This window comes from Daktulosphaira vitifoliae, unplaced genomic scaffold, assembly GCF_025091365.1.
Source record: "Daktulosphaira vitifoliae isolate Bord-2020 unplaced genomic scaffold, ASM2509136v1 Scaffold_3, whole genome shotgun sequence".
NCBI lineage: Eukaryota > Metazoa > Arthropoda > Insecta > Hemiptera > Phylloxeridae > Daktulosphaira > Daktulosphaira vitifoliae.
In genome coordinates this window covers 34049072-34075398 of record NW_026099574.1, presented here as the reverse complement: position 1 = coordinate 34075398, position 26327 = coordinate 34049072, and the positions used below count along the sequence as shown (strand labels likewise).

At 24.0% G+C, this 26327-nt stretch overlaps 2 protein-coding genes across 4 annotated transcripts in view; one reads left to right on the top strand and one right to left on the bottom strand.

Moving 5' to 3' along the window:
• Positions 1 to 16338, top strand: part of LOC126902194 (cubilin) — a 45517-nt gene extending 29179 nt beyond the window's left edge. The window contains exons 36-61 of the mRNA XM_050679221.1: positions 454 to 632; positions 807 to 935; positions 2026 to 2231; positions 2328 to 2506; positions 2576 to 2824; positions 2887 to 3048; positions 3207 to 3397; positions 4161 to 4344; positions 4902 to 5081; positions 5417 to 5511; positions 5586 to 5765; positions 6273 to 6680; positions 7908 to 8051; positions 8115 to 8277; positions 8797 to 8994; positions 10164 to 10293; positions 10367 to 10596; positions 10873 to 11093; positions 11226 to 11391; positions 11449 to 11672; positions 12115 to 12256; positions 14745 to 14917; positions 15241 to 15415; positions 15482 to 15622; positions 15840 to 15946; positions 16009 to 16338. Coding sequence (XP_050535178.1) covers positions 454 to 632; positions 807 to 935; positions 2026 to 2231; positions 2328 to 2506; positions 2576 to 2824; positions 2887 to 3048; positions 3207 to 3397; positions 4161 to 4344; positions 4902 to 5081; positions 5417 to 5511; positions 5586 to 5765; positions 6273 to 6680; positions 7908 to 8051; positions 8115 to 8277; positions 8797 to 8994; positions 10164 to 10293; positions 10367 to 10596; positions 10873 to 11093; positions 11226 to 11391; positions 11449 to 11672; positions 12115 to 12256; positions 14745 to 14917; positions 15241 to 15415; positions 15482 to 15622; positions 15840 to 15946; positions 16009 to 16170 — 4718 coding nt within the window. The 3' untranslated portion in view covers positions 16171 to 16338. The remainder of the gene's footprint in view (positions 1 to 453; positions 633 to 806; positions 936 to 2025; positions 2232 to 2327; positions 2507 to 2575; positions 2825 to 2886; positions 3049 to 3206; positions 3398 to 4160; positions 4345 to 4901; positions 5082 to 5416; positions 5512 to 5585; positions 5766 to 6272; positions 6681 to 7907; positions 8052 to 8114; positions 8278 to 8796; positions 8995 to 10163; positions 10294 to 10366; positions 10597 to 10872; positions 11094 to 11225; positions 11392 to 11448; positions 11673 to 12114; positions 12257 to 14744; positions 14918 to 15240; positions 15416 to 15481; positions 15623 to 15839; positions 15947 to 16008) is intronic.
• A 2983-nt stretch (positions 16339 to 19321) lies between these two features.
• LOC126902196 (NADPH oxidase 5) overlaps positions 19322 to 26327 on the bottom strand; it is a 48618-nt gene continuing 41612 nt past the window's right edge. For 2 of the 3 annotated variants that reach the window (XM_050679229.1, XM_050679230.1), the window contains exons 5-20: positions 24208 to 24308; positions 23713 to 23833; positions 23499 to 23649; positions 23135 to 23345; positions 22832 to 23058; positions 22556 to 22744; positions 22303 to 22496; positions 21927 to 22248; positions 21698 to 21866; positions 21463 to 21632; positions 20933 to 21068; positions 20596 to 20821; positions 20418 to 20534; positions 20138 to 20347; positions 19875 to 20078; positions 19322 to 19815 (exon numbers count right to left, since the gene is read on the bottom strand). In XM_050679229.1, the coding sequence (XP_050535186.1) occupies positions 19618 to 19815; positions 19875 to 20078; positions 20138 to 20347; positions 20418 to 20534; positions 20596 to 20821; positions 20933 to 21068; positions 21463 to 21632; positions 21698 to 21866; positions 21927 to 22248; positions 22303 to 22496; positions 22556 to 22744; positions 22832 to 23058; positions 23135 to 23345; positions 23499 to 23649; positions 23713 to 23833; positions 24208 to 24308 (2946 nt within the window). In that variant the 3' untranslated portion in view covers positions 19322 to 19617. The remainder of the gene's footprint in view (positions 19816 to 19874; positions 20079 to 20137; positions 20348 to 20417; positions 20535 to 20595; positions 20822 to 20932; positions 21069 to 21462; positions 21633 to 21697; positions 21867 to 21926; positions 22249 to 22302; positions 22497 to 22555; positions 22745 to 22831; positions 23059 to 23134; positions 23346 to 23498; positions 23650 to 23712; positions 23834 to 24207; positions 24309 to 26327) is intronic. The other variant, XM_050679231.1, reaches the window with a different exon arrangement.

Here is a 26327-nt window from a genome sequence, read left to right as displayed (position 1 = left end):
AAAATTATCATAGACAACTAAATTTTTCAAACATTTTCAAAGAAAGAAGAGTAAATTAAATTTTTGTATATAGAACAATAGAATAAACTGTACTCCATTCCCACAAGGATATCTATGATATGTTATTCCAAATATGCTGAGAATTTATTGACATGCAAAATTAATTATTCTTAAAAATAAAAAATATTCCAAGATTTACACAACGTATTTGTTCAATAAAAAACAATAATACGCATAAAAAGAAATTAACCGTTTTTTTTTAAAAAAAAGAAAACAACTTTAAATAACTTTTATTGTTTAAAAATATTGAGGTATCAAATAAATATTTACTTAAATAAAGTAAAATGAAGTGAAATTATAGATAAATAACTATGAAATTGTAGCATTTAAGAAAAAAATATTATATTATTGTTTCATTTTAATATTTGATAATAATTAAATATTAATAAACAGAATGCGGGGGTCATTTGAGTGATTCCTCTGGTATAATTGAAATGAATAACAATATAACAGTTGGTGAACTTTGTTCATGGAATGTTACTGTGCGTTCAGGAAGAAAAATTTCCGTGAAGATACTTAAATTAAAACTCTCAAAGCCAACTACTGCAACATGTTCAAATAGTTATATATTAGTAAGCTGTGAAGCATAAATAGATATAATTTATTAATATTATTTTTTTAAATACTAGTTGTTCAATTTTACTTATATCATGTTAATCTTAATTATTTAATTAATTATTATTTATTTTAAGATTATTAATGTAAATATAAACAGAAGTAGATGTTTGAGTAAATGTCTGTTTTAGTTAAGAAATGGTATTTATGAAGATTCACCTTTACTTGGAAATGGTAAATATTGTGATGGACCAAATATATCTGTGCCGATTACATCTGAAAATAAATTGTATATTGAAATTAATGCTGGTCGTAACGATGTAAGTGAAAAAAAAATATTTTTTTTAAATATATTTACTTATAAAGTTATAATATAATTTTCTTGTATAAGTAAATATTATATTAAGAATAAAGTGAAAATTATTCGTACATTATAAAAATTGATTTACTATAATTTTCTGATTTTGTTAAACAAATTATTAATTAAGATGTTTTTAAAAAATTCACTAAAATTTAATGAAACATTTATTTAAATATTCGAATTTTAAAATTAAAACTAAGTAACTATGTAATGTAAAAATTATTCTTTGTTTGAAATTAAGAAACCTTTCAATATATTTAATTGTTTAAAAATTAAAATTATATCAAATAATGACAATTATATATCTGTGACTAAAATTAAAAAAATAATGTTTCATTTTGAAACAGAGTAAAATTAATTTATACATATAAAAATATTCAAATTTTGTAATAGAGTTTTATTATCATTATCAATATATACATGTATACAAGGTTCATTTATCATGAACTTTTAGTTAATCAAAAAATAATATTGAACGTTATAATTTTTTTTTCTTTTATGTATATGTTTTTTTTATTTATCATAAAGTTTTTTTATGTTCGTCCGTTATACCTTTTAAGGGTGTAAACTTTATTTTTCAAGTGGCAACATTCACAATTAATTAGTTTATTAAATAGATAATTAAGAAAATAACTGGCTGATAACAAATTTTGGACCAGTAATTTGAAAGTCCTTTTCATTGTGATACCTAATCGGAAGGAAGAGTACGACCGGCAAAAGACTAGTGATAAAAATAGAAGCATCTACTCTTCACCTCCAGTCTTAATTTTAAAATCCTAATGACTTCCGAAACATAAATTTGTTATTGACTAGTTGTTTCGAGTACGTTATTTAATAAATAAACTTATTATATGATTTGAAAAAATTAAGTTAACACTCTTTTAAAGTATAAGGGATGAACTTAAAAATTATTTCATGATTGATAAATTGAGAAAAACAATGAATTAAAAGAAACATCACTTATATAATGTAAAATATGTAAAACTGTATATGTATATGTATAATTATCTTAAAAAAAAATACATATTATACAAATGTTTTTTCTTTAGATAATTGCAATAAGATATGAAGAATATTCAGAAAAATGTGGTGGACAAATTTCTCTATCATATCTTTATAACGTCACTCAAATAACTTCACCTTTATATCCAAATATACCACCTGCACATACAGAATGTACTTGGATAATTACAGCACCAGCGGGAGAACGTATAACTGCAATCATTGAAGATATAGATATTAAAAATGACGATAAGTAAATATAAAATTTCAATAGTAAAGTGACAAGTCAAAAAAGATAAGATTGAATTATTTATTAATTCTTGATATGTATATGTATATTTTCTTTTAGTTGTTCTCAAGAATATTTAGAATTTAGAGATGGAGCAGCTCATATCTCACCATTGATTAATCATTATTGTGAACCTTTACCTCCTCCCATTATTGAATCAACACAAAACTATTTATATATCAAATTTTTTACTGACTTAAAGGTACCAAGCAATGGTTTCAAATTAAATGTTTCAATAGGTAAAAATTCTAATAAATTTTTGTAAAACTAAAATAACCAAATAAATGTTACAATTTTTTTTGTAATAGGTAAATGTGGCGGTACTGTAAAAGGCTATCAAGGAGTAATTGCTTCACCATATTATCCAGGCTCTTATGAGTCCAATATGGATTGTGAATATAGAATAATTACATTTGAAAACCACAATATTGTACTAACTTTTAAAACTCTTTCGTTAAGAAAATTATTCTCTGAAGATTGGATTAATCGGGGAAAAGGAAATGAGACTTATGATGACTCACTTACTATTTATGACGTTGATATATATAATAGCACAAGTAGAGAGAATATTGTTTTTGATCAATAAAACATTAAGTTTATTAATTGATTTATTTGATAGGAATTCAAATAGCTAAGATCTTTGGATCTAATTTACCAAATACAACAATTAAATCATCAAGCTCGGAAATGATAATTAAATTTAAATCGTATTCAATGAGTGGACCATTTGCTTCAAAAAATAGTGCTAAATTTTTATTATCTTATTCTTCAATTTACAATGGTATTTAAAAAAAATGTATTAAATTTATTGAAGCAACCATATAACTCAACTGAAATAATTTTTTTGAATATTATCATTTTAAGATGAGCAAAAATGTTAAAAGAACTAGATTTAATGATATAATTATTAATTTTTATTTTATATAAATTTTACTATAGAATGTTCAAATGATTATGAAATGGAGAGTGGAGAAATATTCAGTCTAAAATTAAAAAGTAAAATAACTTGTAGATATAAAATTATTGGTCCAACTGGGTATCGAATTACAGCAGAACTTATTAATGGAAAATCAATTGTTGGTCAATGTAAAGATGGAATGCCACCGCCTAACGTTGGTGAAAGAATAGTGGTAATTATTAATTATTTATTTTAAGATAAACATGAAAAAACTATATTAAGGGTTTATAATAACCCACTTAATTAATAAAATAATAAAAATAATATTGATAATTTATTTTGTTACAAACTTTCCTCGATTCTATCTATCATATAAAATTTGTTTGTATTCATACCTTATTTTGAGGGGTCAACTTTAACTTTTTAAATGATAAAATACATATTTAACTTACTTATTTATAAGATAATGATCTAATTAAGAAAATTTCTGGTCTATTACAACTATTGAATTTGTATTTCAAAAGTTATTAATATTTTTACATTTAGACGGAAGAAAAGGTGTGTCTTGGAAACATAAAAATTATTTTATAATTGATAAATTGAGAAAATCATGAAATTAATTAAATAAATAAATTCAACTTTATTTTTATATTTTGTATTGGATTTAAACACGCTATTCCGATTAAAAATGTAACTAGTTAAATTAAATATTAAATTCCCCAAAATGTTACGTGTTGCTTAGATTTATTAAATTTAGTTTATTTTATTAACGTATTAACACCCAACCTTGGATTTTAGTTTATTTCAGACAGATTTTTTTTGCTCGTCTCATCATAATTTTGGAAATAGGGTCATTTACATTTAAATGCATATAATTTTGTCTGCTTTATTTTTTACATTCATTGAACACCTAGTCAGTACAAAACTGGTTAATATTATTAAATTCTGTTATTAATATTATTTAGTTATAATTGGTTTATATTAAAATTTCACAGTTTTTTTCAAACACTGATAACATTCGGTCATTTGAATCTTGTATTGATTCAAATCCACATTCATATTCACGCACGTTCTTGTATACTTATGAGTCAACCTCTAATGAAATGTACATCATTTATGAATACAACTATGGCAATCAAGTTGGATTTCATTTGAAGTTTAAAGCAAATAAGCCTGCTAGTAAGTGTTTATTTTAAAATTAGCCTGAAAATTAAAATACTTATTTTAAAATATTGTTACAATTAATGATATATTATTATACTACTTTTGCGAATTATGATTATAAGAGCTTTAATATTATTCATTTAGCAGGATTAGTACAAATTATATTAGTTAACTGTTTAAATTTTTAATTAAGAAGAAATTAAATATTAATATAGTTTTCTGGTCATAAACGTGGTAGGATAATTTTTTTGCTTTTATATAAGGATGTTTGATATGTAGAGAATGAAATATTGTATAATAAATACCTTTTTATGGAAAAAATACTTTTTAACTAAAGTATATTTAAAAAACTCAAAATTAAAGTTTTAATATATTATAATAAAATTTAGTATTTTAATAAAATTCTTAAGAAATAAAAAAAAAGAATTTAAAAATAAATAAAAGTTTGTACATTTTTTGGAACGAAAGTTCAAAATTACTTTAAAAATAGGGGTAAAACTGATTTGTGATATCATCACAAATGGAAATTTGAATATTCTAATCATGAAATTATTGATGTTTGTTAATTTTAGTTTGTGGAGGAATAACTGATGCTAGTAAAGGTGGTCAAATTACACTTCCAATAGTTGATTTATCAAGATTTGTCTGTACTTGGGACTTTATCAATAAAAATGGTACAGTTGTTATAGTAGTAAATTTTAAAGTAGCTGAAGTTACGTCTTTTAGTGGAAATCTTTTGTTAGCTACAGATGGTAATTACATGTATTTTTAACTTAATAGTGTTTAAGAAAAACTTATTAAGTTTAACGTCTGGCTTGTAGATATAAATGTATCGTTAATTTATCCTAATATACATTAACCTAAATTGTTTTTTAGAAGTAGTTATTTGAATAATAGAAAAGAATTCTGTTATTGATATTAAATTTTTGTTTGAGCACCATGAAATGTGATGAGACAAGTTAATTAAAATTTAAAACTAAATTAGTTAATATTTTAATTGGGCTAGTCGCCCAGAAGAGTTCATCACATTATTAATATTATAAATTTTACATGAACACTAAATAAAATTTTTTTTACTTCTATTTAGTGTCTTATTACAACTATTTATCAGAATATAAACCAAAAGCTAACTCAAATGATAAAGTTATTATTCGTAGTCCATTTCCAACTACAAGACTCAAGGTTATTCTATTTTTATATGACATAACTCAACATTTTCATTGGAACATCTTTAAAAAAAACAAATATTTTTTTAGATTAAAGGAAATGTAAAAAAAATTAACTATACAGCAACTCTTAATTATTCTCTCAATAAATGTGGAGGTATTATCAAAGGACAAAAAGTCGTGATAACTAGTTCTAATTATCCAAAAAATTATCCTACAAATTCTAATTGTGTATGGGAAATACATCTTCCCAACTCTGAATTATTTAATGTAAGTTAAATGTATAAACAAAAATTAATGGACAGTTATTTGTAAAACTTGTAAAAAACTCTGTGTAATGGAAAAATAATTAAATGATTCAATACAAAAATTTATTGTTATTGTTTGGATATCTAATCAATTATAATTATATTTGAAACCTGTAATAACATGGTATGTAACAATTTTTCAGATTTCATTTTTTATGAGAAATATTGTGCTGAAAATGTTCAGTACATTTTAGAAATTATAAAAGTTTCAGAACAATTGTATCATTCTTAATATTTATGTTAAAATAATATAAGACATTGTTTTTTCAATAATTTAGAATGTATGTTACATAATATGTTATTTCCGTCCATACACCAACTATTATTATTGGAATAAAACTTAATCGATTTTTTTGTTGAGATATTTTTTCTGTCATCAAGTTTTATTTTCTATTTAAAAACTTCAACAAACAAATGATTAAAATATAGTTAATTTATTAAAACATTTTAATCATAATAATTTTTTTAGGTACATTTCAATGATTTAGACATTGCTACACCTTGTGAGTCCAATTTCTTAGCTATTTATAATGGACCAGATTGGGAATCTCCAATGTTAGGGAAGTACTGTGGTAATATATTACCTGAAAATATAGTTGTATCAAACAATATTATTTTGGTAGAATTTTCAACGGATGATGTAAATTCTAAAAAAGGTTTTAATATAACATTAGAGCCAAGACAAAGCTCAGACTGTGGCTCAGTCTATTCCACACAAATGGGTTTCATCACAACAGCCAACTTCCCTGACTTATATCCAAATAACAATGAATGTGAGTGGATTATATCATTACAACCGGGTAACAGAATTAGTTTGACATTTGTTGATAGATTCAATATAGAACTAAGTACAAATTGCAGCAATGATTATGTACAGGTAAGTTAGATTTATTTCTTTAATTTTAGTAATTTTACATTAGACTTAAATAAGTTTCAATAAAAGAAAGGAGTGATATGATCTATAGATTAAGGAGCTAAAATATTCTTTGTTTAAATAGCATACACATGTTAATTAGGGTGTTAAAAAGTAACAAAATAGATTATTATTATTATGAATATACTATTTATACTGAACAACGGAAAACCTTTACCTTAAATATTGATAATAATTGATTCATATAAAATAAAAATGTTAAATTAAACATGTGTTAAAACTATCTAATTTAATTTGAACCTCAGCACTCACAATATCATAATCCAGACTTTAATTTATAATTTAAGTATTATAAAATTTTTTCTATAAATTAAATTTACAAAGATTTATATTTTTATATAAAAACATTTCAATGCTTATGTATCATTATAGTAAACCAAAAATAAGTTTAAAAAAAATTTCAAAGAAATACTAAGAATATTTGTACATTTTAATATTAAAAGAAAATGTATTTTTATATTAAAGTTAAGTTTACATTAGATTTTTAGGTACCTCCATTGAACTAGTCGATCCTAAATGCTTTTTGTCAGATTTTAACCACAAAGTCGTTTTTGTTATGTGCGCAAAAACATTTTAATTATATTTATATTATTTTCGCAAATGACCATATGATTAATTATAATGTAAATTTTATTTTTTATTGTTTGTTTCCTTTAATTGCAGACGGGCTATTTAATCGTTCAGTTTTTTGCCCCGTATTAACTCAACATATTTTTCTTATTCGGATATCAATATTTCTGAAAAAATAAAATTAACTTTGATGCTTAAATTTAATTTTTTTAAATTTAAAACCCTATTGTAGTTCTTACAATATTGTTTTAGTAGATTGATGATCCTATCACTTATTATTTTTTATAGTACTATGAAATTTACAAATTTCTCCATTGTAGCCAAAAATTTGTTGTTATAATATTTTTATAAACTTTTAAAATATACTACATAATTTTAACATGATTATTTTATTGAAAAAACTTTGCTTTGATAATTTTATCATAACAATTTTAATCGATAGTTTTAAATTATTTTAATATAAATTTGTTCTTAAAATTAATAACTATAAATTTAATATTGATATTTTTGTAGCTTAAAAATGTGTTATATAATAATCTTCCTTTTACATTTTTGTTATTATCAAAAAAAAATTAAGTTTATTTGTATTTTTGTACTTAGATTTATGAAAAAATTGATGATAATTGGATTACTTTAGGAAATCGATTATGTGGCCGACAAATTCCCCCTGTTATAAATTCAACGCAGAACAACATAAAAATTAGATTCCGATCAAATAATGCAATTTCAGCAGAAGGATTTAAAGTAAATAATAAATTTCAATTGTAATTTAAATTTATATTCATTAAAATTTCGAATAAAATTTAGGTTAATTGGAAAAGTTTCTGTGGTGAAATTTTTGTTCAAGAATCGGGGAAAATTATATCTCCAAACTATCCAAAAAAATACCTTCCAGAATTATTCTGTAATTATTCGATAATTGCTGTAGATAAGACTATTCGTTTAACATTTAAATCATTTGATCTTGAAGGTAAAAATGTTTTTTGTATAAGAAATAAATAAATATTAATTCCAATACGACAATTAAAATGTGATAACTATTTATTTGAAGACTGAGCAAGTAAACACATTTTTAACTAATTCATTAAGTGAAGTTATTTTACAAACAGTATATTAAGAGAAATTATAAATTTACTTATATTAATTTTTTTATATCATTAACTATGCTAAAAAGAAGAAATTAGCTTGCAATTTTCAGATAAAAAAATAAATAGTTAAATTATAAGTGAAATTTCTCCAAAAATAAATTAGTACCTAATATAATTAAATTAACTGGTGATTTAATTTGAACTTTATATAGTGTGAATGCTTAGACTTGACTTTTTATTAAGTTTTATCTAATGTAAACTCAAGTTGTAATAATTTTAATGTTTTTAATGTAAATTTATCATTTTCTACAAACGATTGTATTATAGAACGTTGTTATTGGGCCTGGCCCGTTTAAAATTTCATAAATAAATAAATAATTTTAAACTTATATTTTTTCTAGAATCATGTCGTTATGATAATTTAACAATTTATAATAAGTTGGATGTATTCAATGATAAAAAATCGACGAATTTAATGGGAACATATTGTGGAACAAATTCTCCATTAACACTTACTTTCAGCGATCATGTAATGTTATTATTTAGAACAGATGAAACTGTTGAAAAAAAAGGATTTGAAATTTACTATGACACTATGGGTATGAAAATTAAAATAAAATCATAGTATTTATATTTTGTCAAATTTAATTATTATTACTTCAAATGTACTATTAAATAATTTTAATATATAATTTTGATAAACTGCATTAAAACTAAATTTAAATAAAAAGTAAATCAAAAAAATTAAATCGAAAAATTTTAAACTTCGACAAAAATGACTCTACACAAATTTTATATTTGTAAACTTAGATAAAACTTGTAAACTACATTTCACAAATTTAAAATTGTACAATTTTTATGTAAATTTGATTGGTTGGACTTATGTGTTTTCTTAAGAATAAATTCAGAAAGTATCCTTAGTTTTTTATGCAGTTTAGAGTAATAGAATATACTCATTTATTTGTAAGATTTTTCTGAGTTTGTGAAATGTAGTATGTCACTTTTGTCAGAGTTTACATACAGCCTGGAAATATTTAATTATGAATAATATATAATTTAGTTTAATATAATAAATAAAAAATAAAAATAATATGAATGAATATATATCAATTGAGATCTAATTTAAAACCATTTATTTACGAAGATTATAACGCAATTATGGTTAAATCATAATTTTATACATAAGGTTATTATAGGGTAATAAATTTTTTAATAAGTTCTTTAAAAATTTGAAATTTAGACATAGTAAAGGAAAATAAAACTTTATTTTGCTAATAACTCGAATAGTTATAAATAAATCAACCTATCTTAGAGTTATTCTATTATATTAAAGTTACCCCTGAAAAACAGCTATTTTGTAAATAATAGGTGAAAAATTGGCTTAAAGATTTTTCCTGGGATAACTATTCAATACCTTCCTTTTGGAAGGACAGTGTGGTTGACTCGATAATGCCTCGACAGTATGTGATATTGCCTGATAAGTACTGTCACGTGTATTAGGTTCCATATCAGGCATCTCTGTTTTTTGAGTAAGTGATCATATTAGTAAAAGCAGTCACCATTCCTCTTTGTAGCAATGAACTAACCTATTGTATCGCGGTATATAAAACTATGAAACAATTTCAATTGAAAGGGTAATATGACCTTTTTAAGGGCCACCAAAAACAAAAAAATTTAACTTAAATATATATTATACTTACATGCAAATTAAAAAAATTATTTATTTTATTATGTACGTCGTTTATAGATAATTCCAATTTTTTTTCAGGATGTGGAGGCAAAGTAAACAACCCTGGAATAATAACTTTTGAAAATAAATATGACATTTCAGTTTATACTGGTCAAATTAATTGTACTTGGATTATTGAAGCTCCACAAGGACAAATAGTAAAAATAGTGTAAGCCACATTAAAATTTGTTTATATGAAAACATAAAAAAAATTTAAATGGATATAAAACATGAATATTTAGTTTCAACAAATTTGATGTGGGATTCAGAAGACCTGAATGTTTTACATCATTAGTGAATATTTATGATAGTCCAATAATTAATTCTAATAAAACACTTGGGCAATTTTGTGATAAATTAGATGGTATAATGTATGATATTCAGTCTACGTCAAATGCAATGGTTATTGAAACTCTTAGCAATAATATGTTAAAAAAAGAAGAATTCTCAGCAGAAGTTATATTTTCATATGGTATGAATTTCTGGTTTTTTTAATTAAAAATATTCTATTACATAATTTTATTTTATTTTTGTTTCATAATTATTTTATTGAATACTAATATTTATATTGTAAATATTCACTACAATCCACATAGTAATTTAATATTATAAATATGTTTCATTAAGCATTAAAAAAATAAGAACTCCAGAACATCCTATTTTTTAATAGTACATATTTTTTTAACCCAAAATTTCATAAAACAATAATAATGTACAAATTTTTTCTTCAAAATAACTACAAATATAGGTGAATCTAGTGGTTGTGGTGGTACAATTAGATTAAACCAAACTGGTAAAACATCTAGTTATGTATTAAAATCTCCAAAAATGCCAGCTAATTCACAGTTAGACTGTGGATGGTTAATTATAGTCGACCCATCATATACTATTCAAATTCAAATTTTAAGTTATATTGAGGCTCCAAGATGTTCTATTAACTCAACAAAATGTGGATGCAGTCACATTCTGGTAAATTTAGATTATTTAATCTAAATAATTTTTTTTTTTAATAACATTTTTTATTGAAATTTTTACTTCTATTCATTCACACTTTTTTTAAAATGCAAAAGTAATTAAATTAATTTGTTTTTAATTATTTAGTTTAACGATGGCCCTGGTCGATTAGCTACAAATATTCACAAATATTGTATTGGTGATTCAGACGTTGGGCCATTAGTATCATCCGGAAGTGAAGCTTACATACATCAACAGCTTTTTGGTGATAATTCAACAGTAAATTTTGAACTAAAGATTAATCCAGTTATTTGTATGTATAATTTGATTTTTTTAAATCAATTTTGTTACTTATTAAATTTATGCATAGCTGTCTGTGGTCCTCGTAAGTTAATTCCAACCAATAAAACACAAGTTTTAACATCTCCTAACTATCCAAAATCTTATGAGGGCAATTTAAGATGTTCTTGGACTATAGAGGTAGAGGACTATAGAGGAGCTGATGTTCCAATAATATCATTACGATTTACCAAAATATCACTTTCGGAAACAAAAGATTGTCAAACAGATTATATAGAACTTAAATCTCCACAGGTAATTTTTCGTCCATTAAATTTTGAAAACTTTTAATATACATATCTAATTACATACGTAGACAAATATTTTTGGCTTGAATTTTAAATAAAAGTTCTATATCATAGAACAAAATAATTGTTAATTCATAATTAACATTTATTAGTATAGTTATAATTTTTTGTAAAAGTTATCTTGGAGTTAAATCCTGTTTTATTAACAAAAATGTTGAATAGATGCCAAATATAAATTAACAAAAAAAAATAATAATTGTAATAATTATTTTATTCATTGGCTAATATACTGTATTTAGTATACATTATAGACTTGATGGTCTAAGTTTTTATAAAAAGAAGTTATGCTCACTTAGAAAATATTAACATTCTCAATTGTCCCACATTAATATATTGTATATACACTATATTGTATTGCAATTAACTGAAAATTTCGTTTATTTTCTTAGTCATCACCTAACACTATGAAACTATGTCATGAAGATCATGAAATTGATATTGTTCATCGATTTTATTCCGATATCACTTTGAGTTTTAGTACAGATGGATTAAAAACATCTAGTGGATTTATACTTGAATATATAAAAACATGTAAGTATTATTATTTTTTTTTAACTAGTATCTTGATTTTATTTTTGGGATTAATTTGTAAAATTGGTATTTAAAAATTAAGTTTTAACCAAATTCAATAAGTATTAAATCAAAACATAAGAAAATTAAAGTCTTTAATATATATAATTTTTAAAATTATAAGAAATGTATTAAATTTTTAAGCTTAGTCTAAAATGTGCCAAAACTTAAGTCATGTCATTTTTGGAATAATAGGTAGGGTCCTATATTTTTTAGAGGGATGGTATAGCTGGATTAATAACGGAAAAGTACTTAACATAACCTATCTCGGGTTTTAGTTAAAGTCACTACAGTGATTCCATTTATTAAACAATAATTCAGATTGGTAATTTGAGTGCTATTTCTTTCTCTAGTGACGTGCTAATCATCCGTACTGGATAGTTAAGAAACCTCATTAGAAGAGACTACTATAATTCTTAATAGTTAAAATATCCATCTGATTAGAATTATATATGGTGACATGTTTAAAGCTCAAGTGCTACAGAAAAAGTAAAAAATAGCACTTACAATAACTTTAATGATAGTAAAACTTAAGATATATTAAATAATATTTTTTTTAAATTACTAATAATGGCCAATAACTTTTGAAATTATTAAACAAACATAGAACGGGAAATAATGCAAGACATTGTATTTTCACATCAAAAACTATAGAAATTCAGAAACAAAAATATTGAGAAACTGTAAAAATGCAAAAATATATAGAGAAGTCATAGAAGTGCAAAATTATTGAGAAGTCCTAGAAATGCAAATATTTTAAGGAATCATAGAAATATAAATATATATATAGAAATATAAAAGTATTAAAAAGCCATAGAAACGAAAAAGTATTGAAAAGCCATAGGAAATGCAAAGATTTTAAGAAGCCATGGAAACAATAATTTTAAGAAGTCATAGAATTGTACAAAATTATCGTAAAATAATTAATATTTTAATAAACATAAAAATGAACAGATCAGGAATAAGTAGTAATCAGGGATTCAGAACGGAGCAAATTTTGTTCCGAAACGGAACTTTTTCTAACAAAAATTCCAGCCGTTTGCTCCAGAACGGATACTAATAAAATTCTTTCCTGAACGAAACTATTAATGAAATACGCTCTGGCTATTTGCTCTGTAACGGAACACTAGCTAAAAATTCTTCACGAAAATGCTTTTGAACGTTACCATTTAGTTTCACCCCACTGATATCTATTAACCATCTTCTTCTTCTTCCTCGCCTTAATCCCAACTACTTGGGGTCGGCCATGATATATATTAACCATATTTAAAATATTATTATTATATTTTTACATATTAATCTACTAAATAATTTTAATCTTTATTTAGACGTGGGCCTCTTACAGATTCAGATCCTTGTACTAAAGTCTAACTAGGGAGCATTATATTTAGCCTATTCAAATATTTTAACGTATTATATTGGATATAATTAAGGAATTAGGAGTTGATGTTGCTTTTGTAATCATCCACCAATTTCTTAGAATTAAACAATATCTACAAATTTGCATCAAAGCTTTTCTTATGACAGTGATTAAAATCCCTGTCAGATATCATCAAAACTTGTTCCAAATTATCTCACGTATATCTATGCTATCATTTTTTATGCTATAGATATTTTTGTTTTGTATTTTGAACGATCAAGTAATTTCATATTCAAAAATATTGTAATTAAATTATAAAATATATATATTAAATAGCATAGTATTGTCATGTAAACTAATAAGTTTAACGTATTAATTATTTAGATTTATATATATATATATAAATATTTTTTTTTTTGATAAATATATTTATGGTATAATTATTAATATTTTGCGCAAAGCATTTTAGTAAGAGATTATATTGATTACATATTAAAAATAAAAGCTTTATACACAAAATATTATTATATTTATTAATATATTTTAATTTTTATACCCGAAACGTTTTTTTAGAATAAGCTCCTTTTTGGAGTAAATTGTTGGAATAATTTTTAGCATGGGTTTCATTTAGGACCAAATAGTCTGAACTATTCTTTAGGAAAAAATCCGTTGGATGGTTGGAACGGATTTTACTAATAGTTCCGTTCTGGAACAAATTTGGAATGGAACAAAATTTCACGTTCTGGAACAAAAATATTGTTCCGTTCCGAATTCCTGGTAGTAATGTATAATTTTAAAAATGACTTAATAAATCAAAAGTATTAATTAAGTCATTTTTCGTGTTATTAATATAATTTTATATATTGCATTAAAAAATATAAAAGATTTATAATAGAATTAATCATTTGTAAATAATATTATATAAATTTAAAAAATGATTGTAAGGTATCCTAATATTCATAAATTATTAAAAAAAAAAATTACAACAAAATGTTTAAAATATTAAAATGTATCTGTCAATTATATCTGTTTTATTCTTTATATTTTAACAAATTTTACAATTAATTAGAAATTTTATGTTTGTTGAAGTTTGCCAACCAACTTTTAATGAAACTCAAGGCCGCATAGTTATTGAAAATAATATTGCATCACCAAGCTTGGATACCTGTACATTTGTAATAGATGTTGGCCAAAAAAATTTAACAATTTCCCTATACTTTGCTAGTCTTTTATTAGATAAAACTAAAAACGAATTTCTTAAGGTAATATATCAAATCTAAATAGAAATAATAATCTATTTTTTTATTGTTTATATCCAAACCCGGATTAAGACGTTGAAAGTTTCAAAATCAACATTTAAACGAGGAACCTTTATTTTAATTATAATAATTAATGTAATAGTGTAGCAAAAAGTTCATAGCCTAATTATTAAGCTACATGTTTTTTGCTATTTTAAACAAAAATATCTAAGCCTTAGAGGCCATTGGTATCAATGTCTTTTAATCCAGGCTTGTTAAAATTTATAAATAAAAAATATAGTTTTTAAAAATTTAAAATATAATGGGTTGGGTTGAATCAATATTAGATTTATGATGGTTCTTCAACAACATCACCATTACTGACTACACTTGTCGACGGATCACATTACTATTCTCCTAATCCAATTTTTTCTTCGAGTTCCATTGTAACAATGCAATTGAAATCACAAGCTTTATGGAGTTCTAATATAATGGATTTAACTTACACGTCAACTGATCAAGGTTTAAAAATATTTTTTTTATTAGAAATGATCTTACGTATTATAAACTTGATGTTTGGAAAATTAGGTAAAGGCTGCGGTGGGAGGTTATTTAATATAGAAGGAATAGTAACAAGCCCTTTATATCCAAAATTATACAAAAAAAATAGCAAATGTCGTTGGGATATTAGCGTTCCAACTCCAAACTCTATTTCAATTGAATTTAGAGGTAAGTTACTTAATATATTTTAAATTATAGATAGCAATTAATTATGTAAGATAAAAATCAAGGAACTCTATTAAACAAATTTTAGTTGAAATTAAACTCATGATGTAACTAAAATTATTTTTGTTAAAAATAATAATATTATATTGGCATTATCAAAAACCAACATAATTTCAAAATAATAATAAAAAAATTTATTAAACTGATTTAATTTTTTCAGTTTTTGATCTCGGGTCAAAATCTATGTGCGATACTAACTACTTAGAGTTATATAATGTTAACCCATCTACGGGTAAAGAGTCATTTGTGACAAAATACTGTGGAGGAGTAAGTTTAATAAGTTTTTGTGAAATCAAATAAAATTATATTTATAATATTCTTCTAAACAGGATACACCGGCATATCATATATCTGAATCAGGTGCAGTGTCAATTATATATGTTACAAGTGTTCATAATATGGGATCTGGTTGGTCATTACACTTTGATGTAAATTCAAATCAAAATATTTACATACGTCATAGACCTTCAATTATTTATTACAACCATTAATTAGAAATTAAAATCAGTTTTTAAGGATGCAATATAATGCTCATTTAAAACAAATAAATAAATACAAATAAAAAAAAAATTGTATTGCTCTATCACACTTAATTAGTAAAATTATGAAACATTTTTATTTTATAGCTACTCTCAATTTCATTAAGATATAAAGATGAAAATATAATTGTTTTTTTTATTGGCAATATTAAGATTATTTATCTCTATTAAAAATATATGAGAGTTAAATGTATTCTTAATAGGTAGCAATAAATAATTTAATTTCAATCTTTGTTACTTACAAGCTGTTTTAACAAAGAATTTTTTTATTGCTCGATAACTAAAATAAGTTTATTGTAAATTTTAGGACTAGAGTAACTTTGATAGTTGATATTTGATAGGCTTTCTTAAAAAACCAAATTAAAGTTAGCTACAAGTCAATTTTAAATTACTATACTAAACCAATTGTTTATAGTATTATCTTAGTTCACAGAAAATATATTTTTTAACACATTCTAAATTGAGCCTTTTAAAGTAATTTAAATTATAGAGCTATCATATTTAAAAATAAATCGGAGTTAATTTTATGAAAAGTAATAGACTTATACAAATGAATATTTAGAGAATTAGAACTCTTACTTAATGAAGTTATATTACCTAATAACACAACTTTTGAGTCATTAATACTCAGTTCGAATAGTTTTGTATATGTTTCCAAAACTGACGAAATGAAATTCCTTGCACGAGACTTTAAAATTAAATTTGACAAGTAAAAAAGAAACCTTTTTTCTTACAAAAAAATAATCCGAGCCCAACAAAATACTCATAATTTTAACAGTGCACCAGGAGCAATGTTTATTAACACTAGTTATGTTTGTTGTGCTGAGTATAACATTGAATTTCGTTACAATTCAATAAAAAAATATCTATTCTAATTCTAGATTTTCACACAATTATAATATAAAACTACCATTTACATGATTTTTTTTCTAAGTGTTTATATATTTAATGAATTATTTCGATACATTCCTCTAACGAATTGTTCCTGACCAAATTTCTGTGATTTTCTGTAGTTCCTAGAAGATAGCAGTCTAAAACCATAACATCCGTACTCTTGGGAAGTAGTCTTATAAAATAAATTTAATTGTTGTTTTGAATTTTTTTGTGTTTGATTAGACACTAAAATAATTAATAATATTAAAATGTATTTATTGCTCCTAAGGCAACATTTAACTTTATAAGACAACTTAGTTGATTCACTAAAAACTTACTTTGTTGAGAATTAGCTAACATAAGAAATTTAAAACACTTAAATTAAATTTTTATTTTAATGCCTATTAGATTTTTTGCCTTTTTAATGTAAAAGATACACAGCATGAAATTAAATAAAAATATTGATCAATCAAGTATACGTTACTTAGTAGTGTATTTCATAAAATGCTCGCTATGAGTTTCAGTTTAGAAACGTTTGCAATAAAAATTTCTTACGTAGATAGCTTACCAAAAATATAGTTAAGAAATATTTATAAAAATATTTTCACGAATAAAATTTAAAAACAGTTACGACTCAAATTCTGTGTCAATTTTTCGGATAGCAAAAATAAATTTAAAACTTTAATTTCTGTCTTATCAGATTGGCATTTTTAAAGTACAAAAAACAAATCTTGATTCGCAGTTAAAATAAAATTAATTATAAAATTGACTCATATTTTTTTTTGCGCATGACAGAAAACATCATATTTATACAAATTGCAATAATCCTCAAAACCCTATTTTTGTGTATTAATATAGGCTAATATTATATTAGTTCAGAATAAATAAGTTCTAACGCATTTCTTTGTAAATAACTTTTTTGATAGTTATTTAAAAAATTAATTACGAATCTTTAAGTCTTAAATGAAGTTTTTAAACTCATTATATTACTGAATAACTTAAATTAAAAATTAAAAGTTTCAAATAACTGTACAATAATTTTATTTTTTAAACAGTCAACTGAAAAATCATCAGTTTTTCGTTGGAATCATTTTATTCTCAGGTAAATAAAAACATATGTATACTTTTATCAAATTTGTACTATTACTTTTTAATCATTTAAATGATTATTGGCTACTTAGCGGAAAACCTACTTTAAGACTGTATTAAATTGAAACATATTTTTTCTATTACAAATAAAAACAAATCTTGTTTATTTGGATTTACATATTTTCACCTGTTGTTTACCTGCAATTGTCTAAAAAATATTTCCTCATATCGTTTATTCATGCATTATTATAATCATTATTTTTAATGATTTTATCTTTTGCACTTTTTTCACTACAAAATTTAGTTTATTTGATGTGCGAATTAGTTGTGGCCAGGAATAGATTTAAATTTATCACCAAGTTTTATGGTTTTACAATTCTAAGCTATGCGCTTAAGCTCTATAGGATAATAATTGAATAAAACATCAAAATGTTTGTTTCTCTAATAAAAAGTGAAATAAAGTAATGATCGAAAGTTTTAACTATCATATATTTCTTTAATGATCACTTACAAATTGAGCATACTTGAGACCATTGTATAAATAAAGGAATATTTAATGATCAAAATACTAAAATCTATATTTTAATATACATACATTTAAATTTGATTTTATTTGAAAAAATTGTATGTCTATTTAAAAGTTAAATTAAATATAAATACTAGCTCCATGAATGTTCAATTTAAACTATATTATCACGCTTTAGAATTTAAACTTAGATAATTATAAATGTTGTTATTTATTGAATATTTTATCGGTATTTTTAAATTGTACAAATGTAAAATTCATAAAATTAGTACAAATAACATTTTTTAATAATATTAATAAATGCACGTGTTAAATGATCTAAGTCATGTATATTTTCTTTTAATGAAAATTTATAAAAATACTTTTTAATACAGTATTTAAAAAAATATATACTATGGCGTTAAAAAATATATAAGTTTAGTATATAATTTAGGAAACAATTTTAAAATAAAAAGTATTATAAACAACTTAATAATTCTATGATACATTCAAAAAGTATAGAATACTAAAATTCAGTACAATTAATCAAAATTATTTATACTAAATTATGAAATATATAAATACCATAATGTTATAAAAAACATATATAGTAAATTATTAAATTTGTATATGAACGATTTTCATATTCAAATATTTGTTATTTCAAATAGATACTTGCTAAATTAAACTTTAGAATTATCACTATTATTTTAGAATTATGTAATTTAGTTTGTTTGACTGTTCTAATTTTATTTAAATATATTTTATCATGGTAACATTGGTGTTTATTATTGGTAATACTATTCCAGTCTTTTCTTTTACAATTTGGTAACTATCATGACCTGATTATAAACACGATAACACAAAATATAAACAGTATAATTTTTACTAACAAAAAGTCATAATCATGTTACTAATTTATTAGAAAATATTTAAAAGACTTCTTTTCGGAAACCAAATCCGAATTGATCACATTTTACTCTTAATAGTCTACCCAATTGAGGCGGACCACAATAAAACACTGTGATCTTTCCTTTTTTCTGATCCAATAGTTGTTTAAAAACTTTGTCCCAATTTGGTCGTCCTGCATTTGTCCGAGTCTTTAAACCAGTGATTAAATCTCGTTTTTCCTTTAATATTAAAATTAATATATGGAAATTACTGTATATCATTAAGTGTAAGTACTTACCTTTTCGTGTAACAAATCTAATGCCAATTGCAATCCTACAGCTTTCATGTCAGTTTTTTGTAATGCTGAAGTTATATACATATGCATCTCTAAAAATCTTTCCATAGCACCACCAAGCTCGGCTTGTTCTATTTCTAGCTGCGAAAGTAAGTTCACGAACCATTCGAAGGATCTTTGATCGCGATTAATCCAAAAGAAATCCACCTATTTTTTTTTTTTTTTATTAATATTATCTGTTTACATTGAATAATTATTTCCCTCACTTTTCTGAGATGCATCACAGTAGGTGGTATTTCACTAGCCCAAGTATATTTACACTTAGGACACGTATGTCGCGCCTTCCAGTATCTATGCATGATCGATTGTAAAATCGATGCAAATGGTGTGACGCCTATGCCCGTAGCTATCATCACTGCGTGTTGAGCTCTGAATAAATGACTGGATGGCGCACCGTACGGACCGACTAAATAAATCTTCAAAAAATATAATGGAATTCATTAGTTGAATAAAAATAAAAAAGGGCACAAAGATCAAACGTCTCACTTCTAATGGTTTGCCAACGGGATAATTTATTTGTGATCTGCTGCTGTCGTCTTTATCCGACCTTTCGTTTGATTTACTTTCATTGGTCACGAATTCCATACTGCCAATATTTGACGACTGAAACGATTATGAGCAGCTATTGAGAATATTTAATTAGACACAATAACAAATTACTTACATTTTCAATAGTAATACTGTACGATGAGACTTTAGTCTCGCAGTTCTCTAAACTGGGCGTTTTAAAAGCTATTATTGTAGGTTTATGTCTCATGTATCTAAAACTTTGAGCTAACGACTTATTTTGAGGACTCAAGTAGGCAATACCCAAAGATTGCAATCTAGCTCTTTTCATTTGACATTCATCAAAACTTTTTTCTGATTCTGAGCGCATATAAGTACGCAAACTACATATGTTATAGTATTAATATATTGTATATTATGAACCAGAATGTGTAATTATGTCAGTTAAAAATATTATAATTTATGATATCTTTAATCAACATTTTGATACATACGCTAGTAGCCGTTCTCTCTTCTTAATTCGATTATCTATATCGGGCATGGACAATGATTTTGACAAAGGGGCTTTATTAATTAATACCAATTTATGAAGATTAGCATTTTGCGTCTTCTTTACAGATTTTCTTGAATCTATAAATTATTAATATAACTTATATTTTAACGAACCAACATTTTCAATTTTATAAAAAACTATTTTCACCCGTTTTAGAGTAAACGGTAATTGAAGCGTTGGCATAGGAAAGGTACAAAGTCCAAAAAAATGTTCGTTTATTAATGGAAAACTTAATAAATACAAATCTTAATATCCTGATAAATAATAAAAATAAATTCTATACAGGAATAACACAGAAAACAAAAAGGTGCTTGTCATAGGTTTTCGCGTTTAGACATAAGTTATTTCCTTCTAATGAAAAGTTTAATTTTTTTGAACATAGTACCTTTTTGAAATTATCGCCAAAATTGTTTAATTTAATTTCTTTTCATAATAACAAACTTTAAAAATGAGCCTTAAAAAGTTACTTGCCAACTTTAGTTATTGTCGTGGGTGTAGTTTCAGAATCTGATCCTCTTATTTGAAAATCTTCTGGTAAACTACTAAAACTTTGATTAGTGTAACTGAAATCCCCTCCTCTTTTAAATTTTCCTTTTACCGGCTCTTCTATATTTCTCCCGGAAAATGTTCTTTGCAATGTACTAAAATATTACAAATTAAAGTATAATATACAAAGGATAAAAGAAGAAGATTTTTCTACAATTACGTTTGTAATTTTTTTATTTTAGACTGTTCTACAGATCCGATAGACGATGAGTTATCGTTATCCGACTCGGGTTCATTCATTAAATGCAATTTTTGTTGTTCTTCCTCAAAGTATGAATACAGTCTATTTGTCCATTCTCCTACTCCTCTAATGTGGAGCCACATATAGTCTAAAAAAATTGTTTGTTAATTTATTATCAAACTGGAAAAGTAAATTTTCCATTATTTACCCTCTTGTTCTGGAGCACTACTGATCGTAAATGGATGCCATTCATATTTAGCTATAACTGGTATATTGACAAAAACGTAATCACCCGGGTGAAAATCAAAATGCGGTGGCCTTTTAATTACCAAATGTGTGACCTTTGATGGTAATAGCAATCCAGAACTTATATATGTTTTCCCGTGTTCAGAGCGCATTAAAGAAAAACGATAAAAACGCTCACAGAGATATATAAATCCAGGAATAATAAACCACTTCCAAAAGTTTGGACAGTGAATTATCAATAGTAAGAAAAAAGGTACGTATAAAAGATGTGTCCAATAAAATACCTAAAATATTAATAAGTTTAGAAATTAAAAAAAAAAAAAAAAGTTCTGACTAACTTCGAATGAACCTCCCCTACGCACAAACGGTTGTGAGCAAATAAACATGACGAATAATATTATAATAAGTAGCACACCAGTGGGGTTGGCATATCCATCAATAAGACCGAACATTTCAGGATCGGTTGTAAACAGCCATTCCGAAACAGTAAACCCTTCGTAATTCAAATTAGAGTCGTATATAATAACAGTACCTATCAAAATAAATAGTAATATAATAAATTCAAATAGTATTTTACAGTATATTTCTTACTAAAATTAATGAGATGCATTAGCGTATGAAGTAAACTATAACCAAATATGAAAAATCCTGTGATTTTGTGTAAATATATATGTTGATCTAGAGGCAAAAAAGAAGACAAACCACGAGTCCTTAAAAATGTTATGCTATGTCTTAACATTAGCACGAGAACAAAAGTACAATTGAAATTTAAACACTGACCTAAAAGTATATACTCATTAAATCATATTTTTTTTTAAATTTTCACTTTTTATAAATATATTTTATTAATTTTATAATTAATCTTACCACATGCTCTAGCTAATATTGTGTATATATTAGCGTTTCTGTACTGATAAATTCTGGATCCAAATAAAATTATATTTATTAGTATATATACATTTAAAAATATCAAATAAACGTAGTTATTTCGCATGTAAGGCAATGAGAGCTGATATGGCCTTAATGCAGTTAATTTTCCCATAACAGAAGCTGGTTGCTGTTTAGGTTTTGGTGGGACCAACCAACGATCAATGCTAAAATAAAGACAACAGAAATAATAAAATTAATTTAAAGTTTAGATTATTATGGTTATTTATTCTCTTTGCTTACCTAATTGATAGGTTTTCCAAAAGTCCATTATGTTTTTGTAATTGATTCTTTAGAGCTTCATAAGTAATAGCACCACGTGATTCGCTGTCTGCATCTTCAAATAATGCCATCGTTAAGTCTTCTACCTGATCTTCAGAAAAACGCATACCATTTTCTTCCATACAAGCACGCATAACATGTTGAAGTTCACGATGCTGTATAAGACCATCGCCTTAAAATTTTTCCATATTTATTTATAAAAAATAGAGTAGTTGTATATCATAGTTTAAACAAACAATAAATTATTGTATATTGGAGAAAAATAGATATTATTAATGATGGAATACATTAAGGACAACATTATTCAGAATAGAATTTTTTTTACCATCCAAGTCATAAACTTTAAATAGAAATCGAATTTTATCATCTGGTGATTGACCTGCAAACTGGTGCATAGCGTCGAGAAACTCATGCAATGATATTGTTCCAGAATTATCTTTGTCAAATATTTGAAATACACGTTCCGTAAAAAAAGGCTGTCGAAAAAATTTATATATAAAATAATAGATTAAAACATAAATATATAATTTTTGTCTTACATTTTTTGTAATCAAAATTTTATTAAAATCGTCCCGTTTTATTTCCATTTCATTGCCAACGGTTTGACGAAATAATTGTTCGAGCCACTTCAAGTTTTCGCTATCAAATCCCGATCTTACTCTAAGTAAAATTATATCATATAGTATTTTAATTAAATATGATTATTTTGTATAAGGATATAATTTGAAAATATTCTTGTGTTAAATTTAAGTAGAACTATACAATGGATTCGAGTACTTCGGTTACTTTGACATAAGCTAATAATATTTAAATGATACAAATAGTAATGATTAGTTAAAATTTATTTGAGTGTAAAATTATTCAAATTACTAGAATGTATTCAAATTTTATTTTGTAAATATTTTTTACAAATAAAAGTATTTAATGCAAAGACTAAAAATCAAAAAGTTTTAAGGTTATCTTGTAAAATCACAAAATATTGATATAAAACCTTCGGTGCTTAAACCGAAGTTAGTTTTTGATGAAAATATTACCTAGAAGAATACGTAATGGTAGATAATAATTCCATGATTTGTGTCGGTGTAATTATTCCGTCTGAATCTTTGTCAATAAGTCTGAATAACTTTTCAACAATCTATAAAAAATATAATTAAATTTACAATAAAAAGTTATTTGCATATGTAATGTTGTACATAATTTAAAACTAATTAAATCTTTGAAAATTTCAATACGCTCCCATTTGTATACTAAAAACTCACGAAAATTAGAGCCATGGTTTGAAAACGTTTTTTTCCAAAAATTACTTTTTATTCAATAAATCCAACATTTTGACTACCATAGGTTTTTTTTAATAACATAATGTCCAAGTAGCTTTGATACATGAGTGTAACAAAATCTCTAATTAAATAGCTTTTAATTAAATTATAGCTTCTGGAATGATATTTTCGATTTGTTTCGGAAAAAAACGAAAATATCGTTTCAAAACCCATAAATCAATGATTTTATTTTAATACTTTTTAAAAAATGTCTAATCTATAGTAACATCTAAACTTAGTATTCCACAATAATCAAAACTAATAGTTATATTGAGCAAAATATATATTCGTGAAAAAAACTTTTACAGTCTCTGATTAAAGTTAATCAATGCAAATAAATATTCATGAGGTACATAAAACAAAGTTCAAAATAATAACTTATAAGCCGAGAAAAACTTTTTGGAAATATATAATTAGTTAAAATAAAATATAAAGCTTTTTTTTTAATGAGCTTTTTTTGAACCTGTTTCAAAGAGTAATTTTATTTTTATTTGTATGTTTAGTTTTTTATAAATATCTGAGTATGTAATATTAAAAATATTATTATTTGCTGCTTAATGCATAAATTCATAACTAACATTAACTTAAAAAATACAAATATCTCACTATCTAAGAAAAATAACGTAGTTAAATAAATTATTGCCAAATATAGTTTAACAATCAAAGTTTGCCTGCTAAAATAACATCTATTGTGTTTAATTTGAATACCACTCCCTTCAGTATTATAAGATATGAATACAATTATGTTGGTAGGACATAAACAATTAATACAAATATTTTTTTCAATTGTTAAAATAAGAAAAAATACTGAAATTCTATATTTTTATTATACAAATATTTTGATAAAAATATAATTAATGTTTTTATTTCAAATAATCAAAACATGACAAATGACATGATTCATTCAGTGCTTAAGTTGAAATACAGTGTTCTAATAGTTTTAGGAATACCAGAGTTAAAATAATTATTTATTTATGTAAATTAAATTTTATAAGACACAAAAGTTGAAATATTAATAATATATGAAAAAATATTTATTTTTTTTATTGAAACATTTAAATATTTATTATTATGAATATTCTGTTTAATCTGGTAAGATTCTTTAATCATAAAATATACTCAATAATTAACATTAAATTAAAATAATTAAATTGGTCATACTGAAACTTTAGAAAGAATATATTGACGATTTATACGATGTGTTGTTTTTAACATTAACATTAATAATTTTAATCATTCAGTAGCACCTAATGAATATCCTATCAAATAAATATTGGCTTAGAGTCTTTGACTTTATACTATCCTGAGTTTTTACAATTGATTAAGTTTAATTTTCCCCCAATTCTTTTTTCTTTCGAGTCCTACTTTCTTATACCGAACTTAAGAACAGTAAGAGAAGGCAAAAATTAGCGAATTATGATTTTTTCAATAGTTATTTTTTAACTCTAAATAATTTACTATCATAAATATTAATTGCATAGTTTTGTTAATGATTTTTTAATTTTTATATTTTATTTGATATGTTAATTTTCTTTAATTATTAACTAAAAACTATTCTTGTATTTTTGTATTATATTAAATATAATACAAAATTTGTATTAAAGTTTATTCTAATATATTTTTGTTAGAAACTTTTAGAATTGTTAATGATTTTTTTTAATAATTGTATTTACAACGCAACATATTATTGTACTAGAGTCGTTAATTTAAATAAATGAATGAATTATCCTATATACTTATGTTCCTTTTAGAGTTTCAGTCTTTTATGAATTTAATTTTTGTAAAACTATATATACAAAGTGCCCCACCACGTTTTAACATATTTAATAACTTTTAAT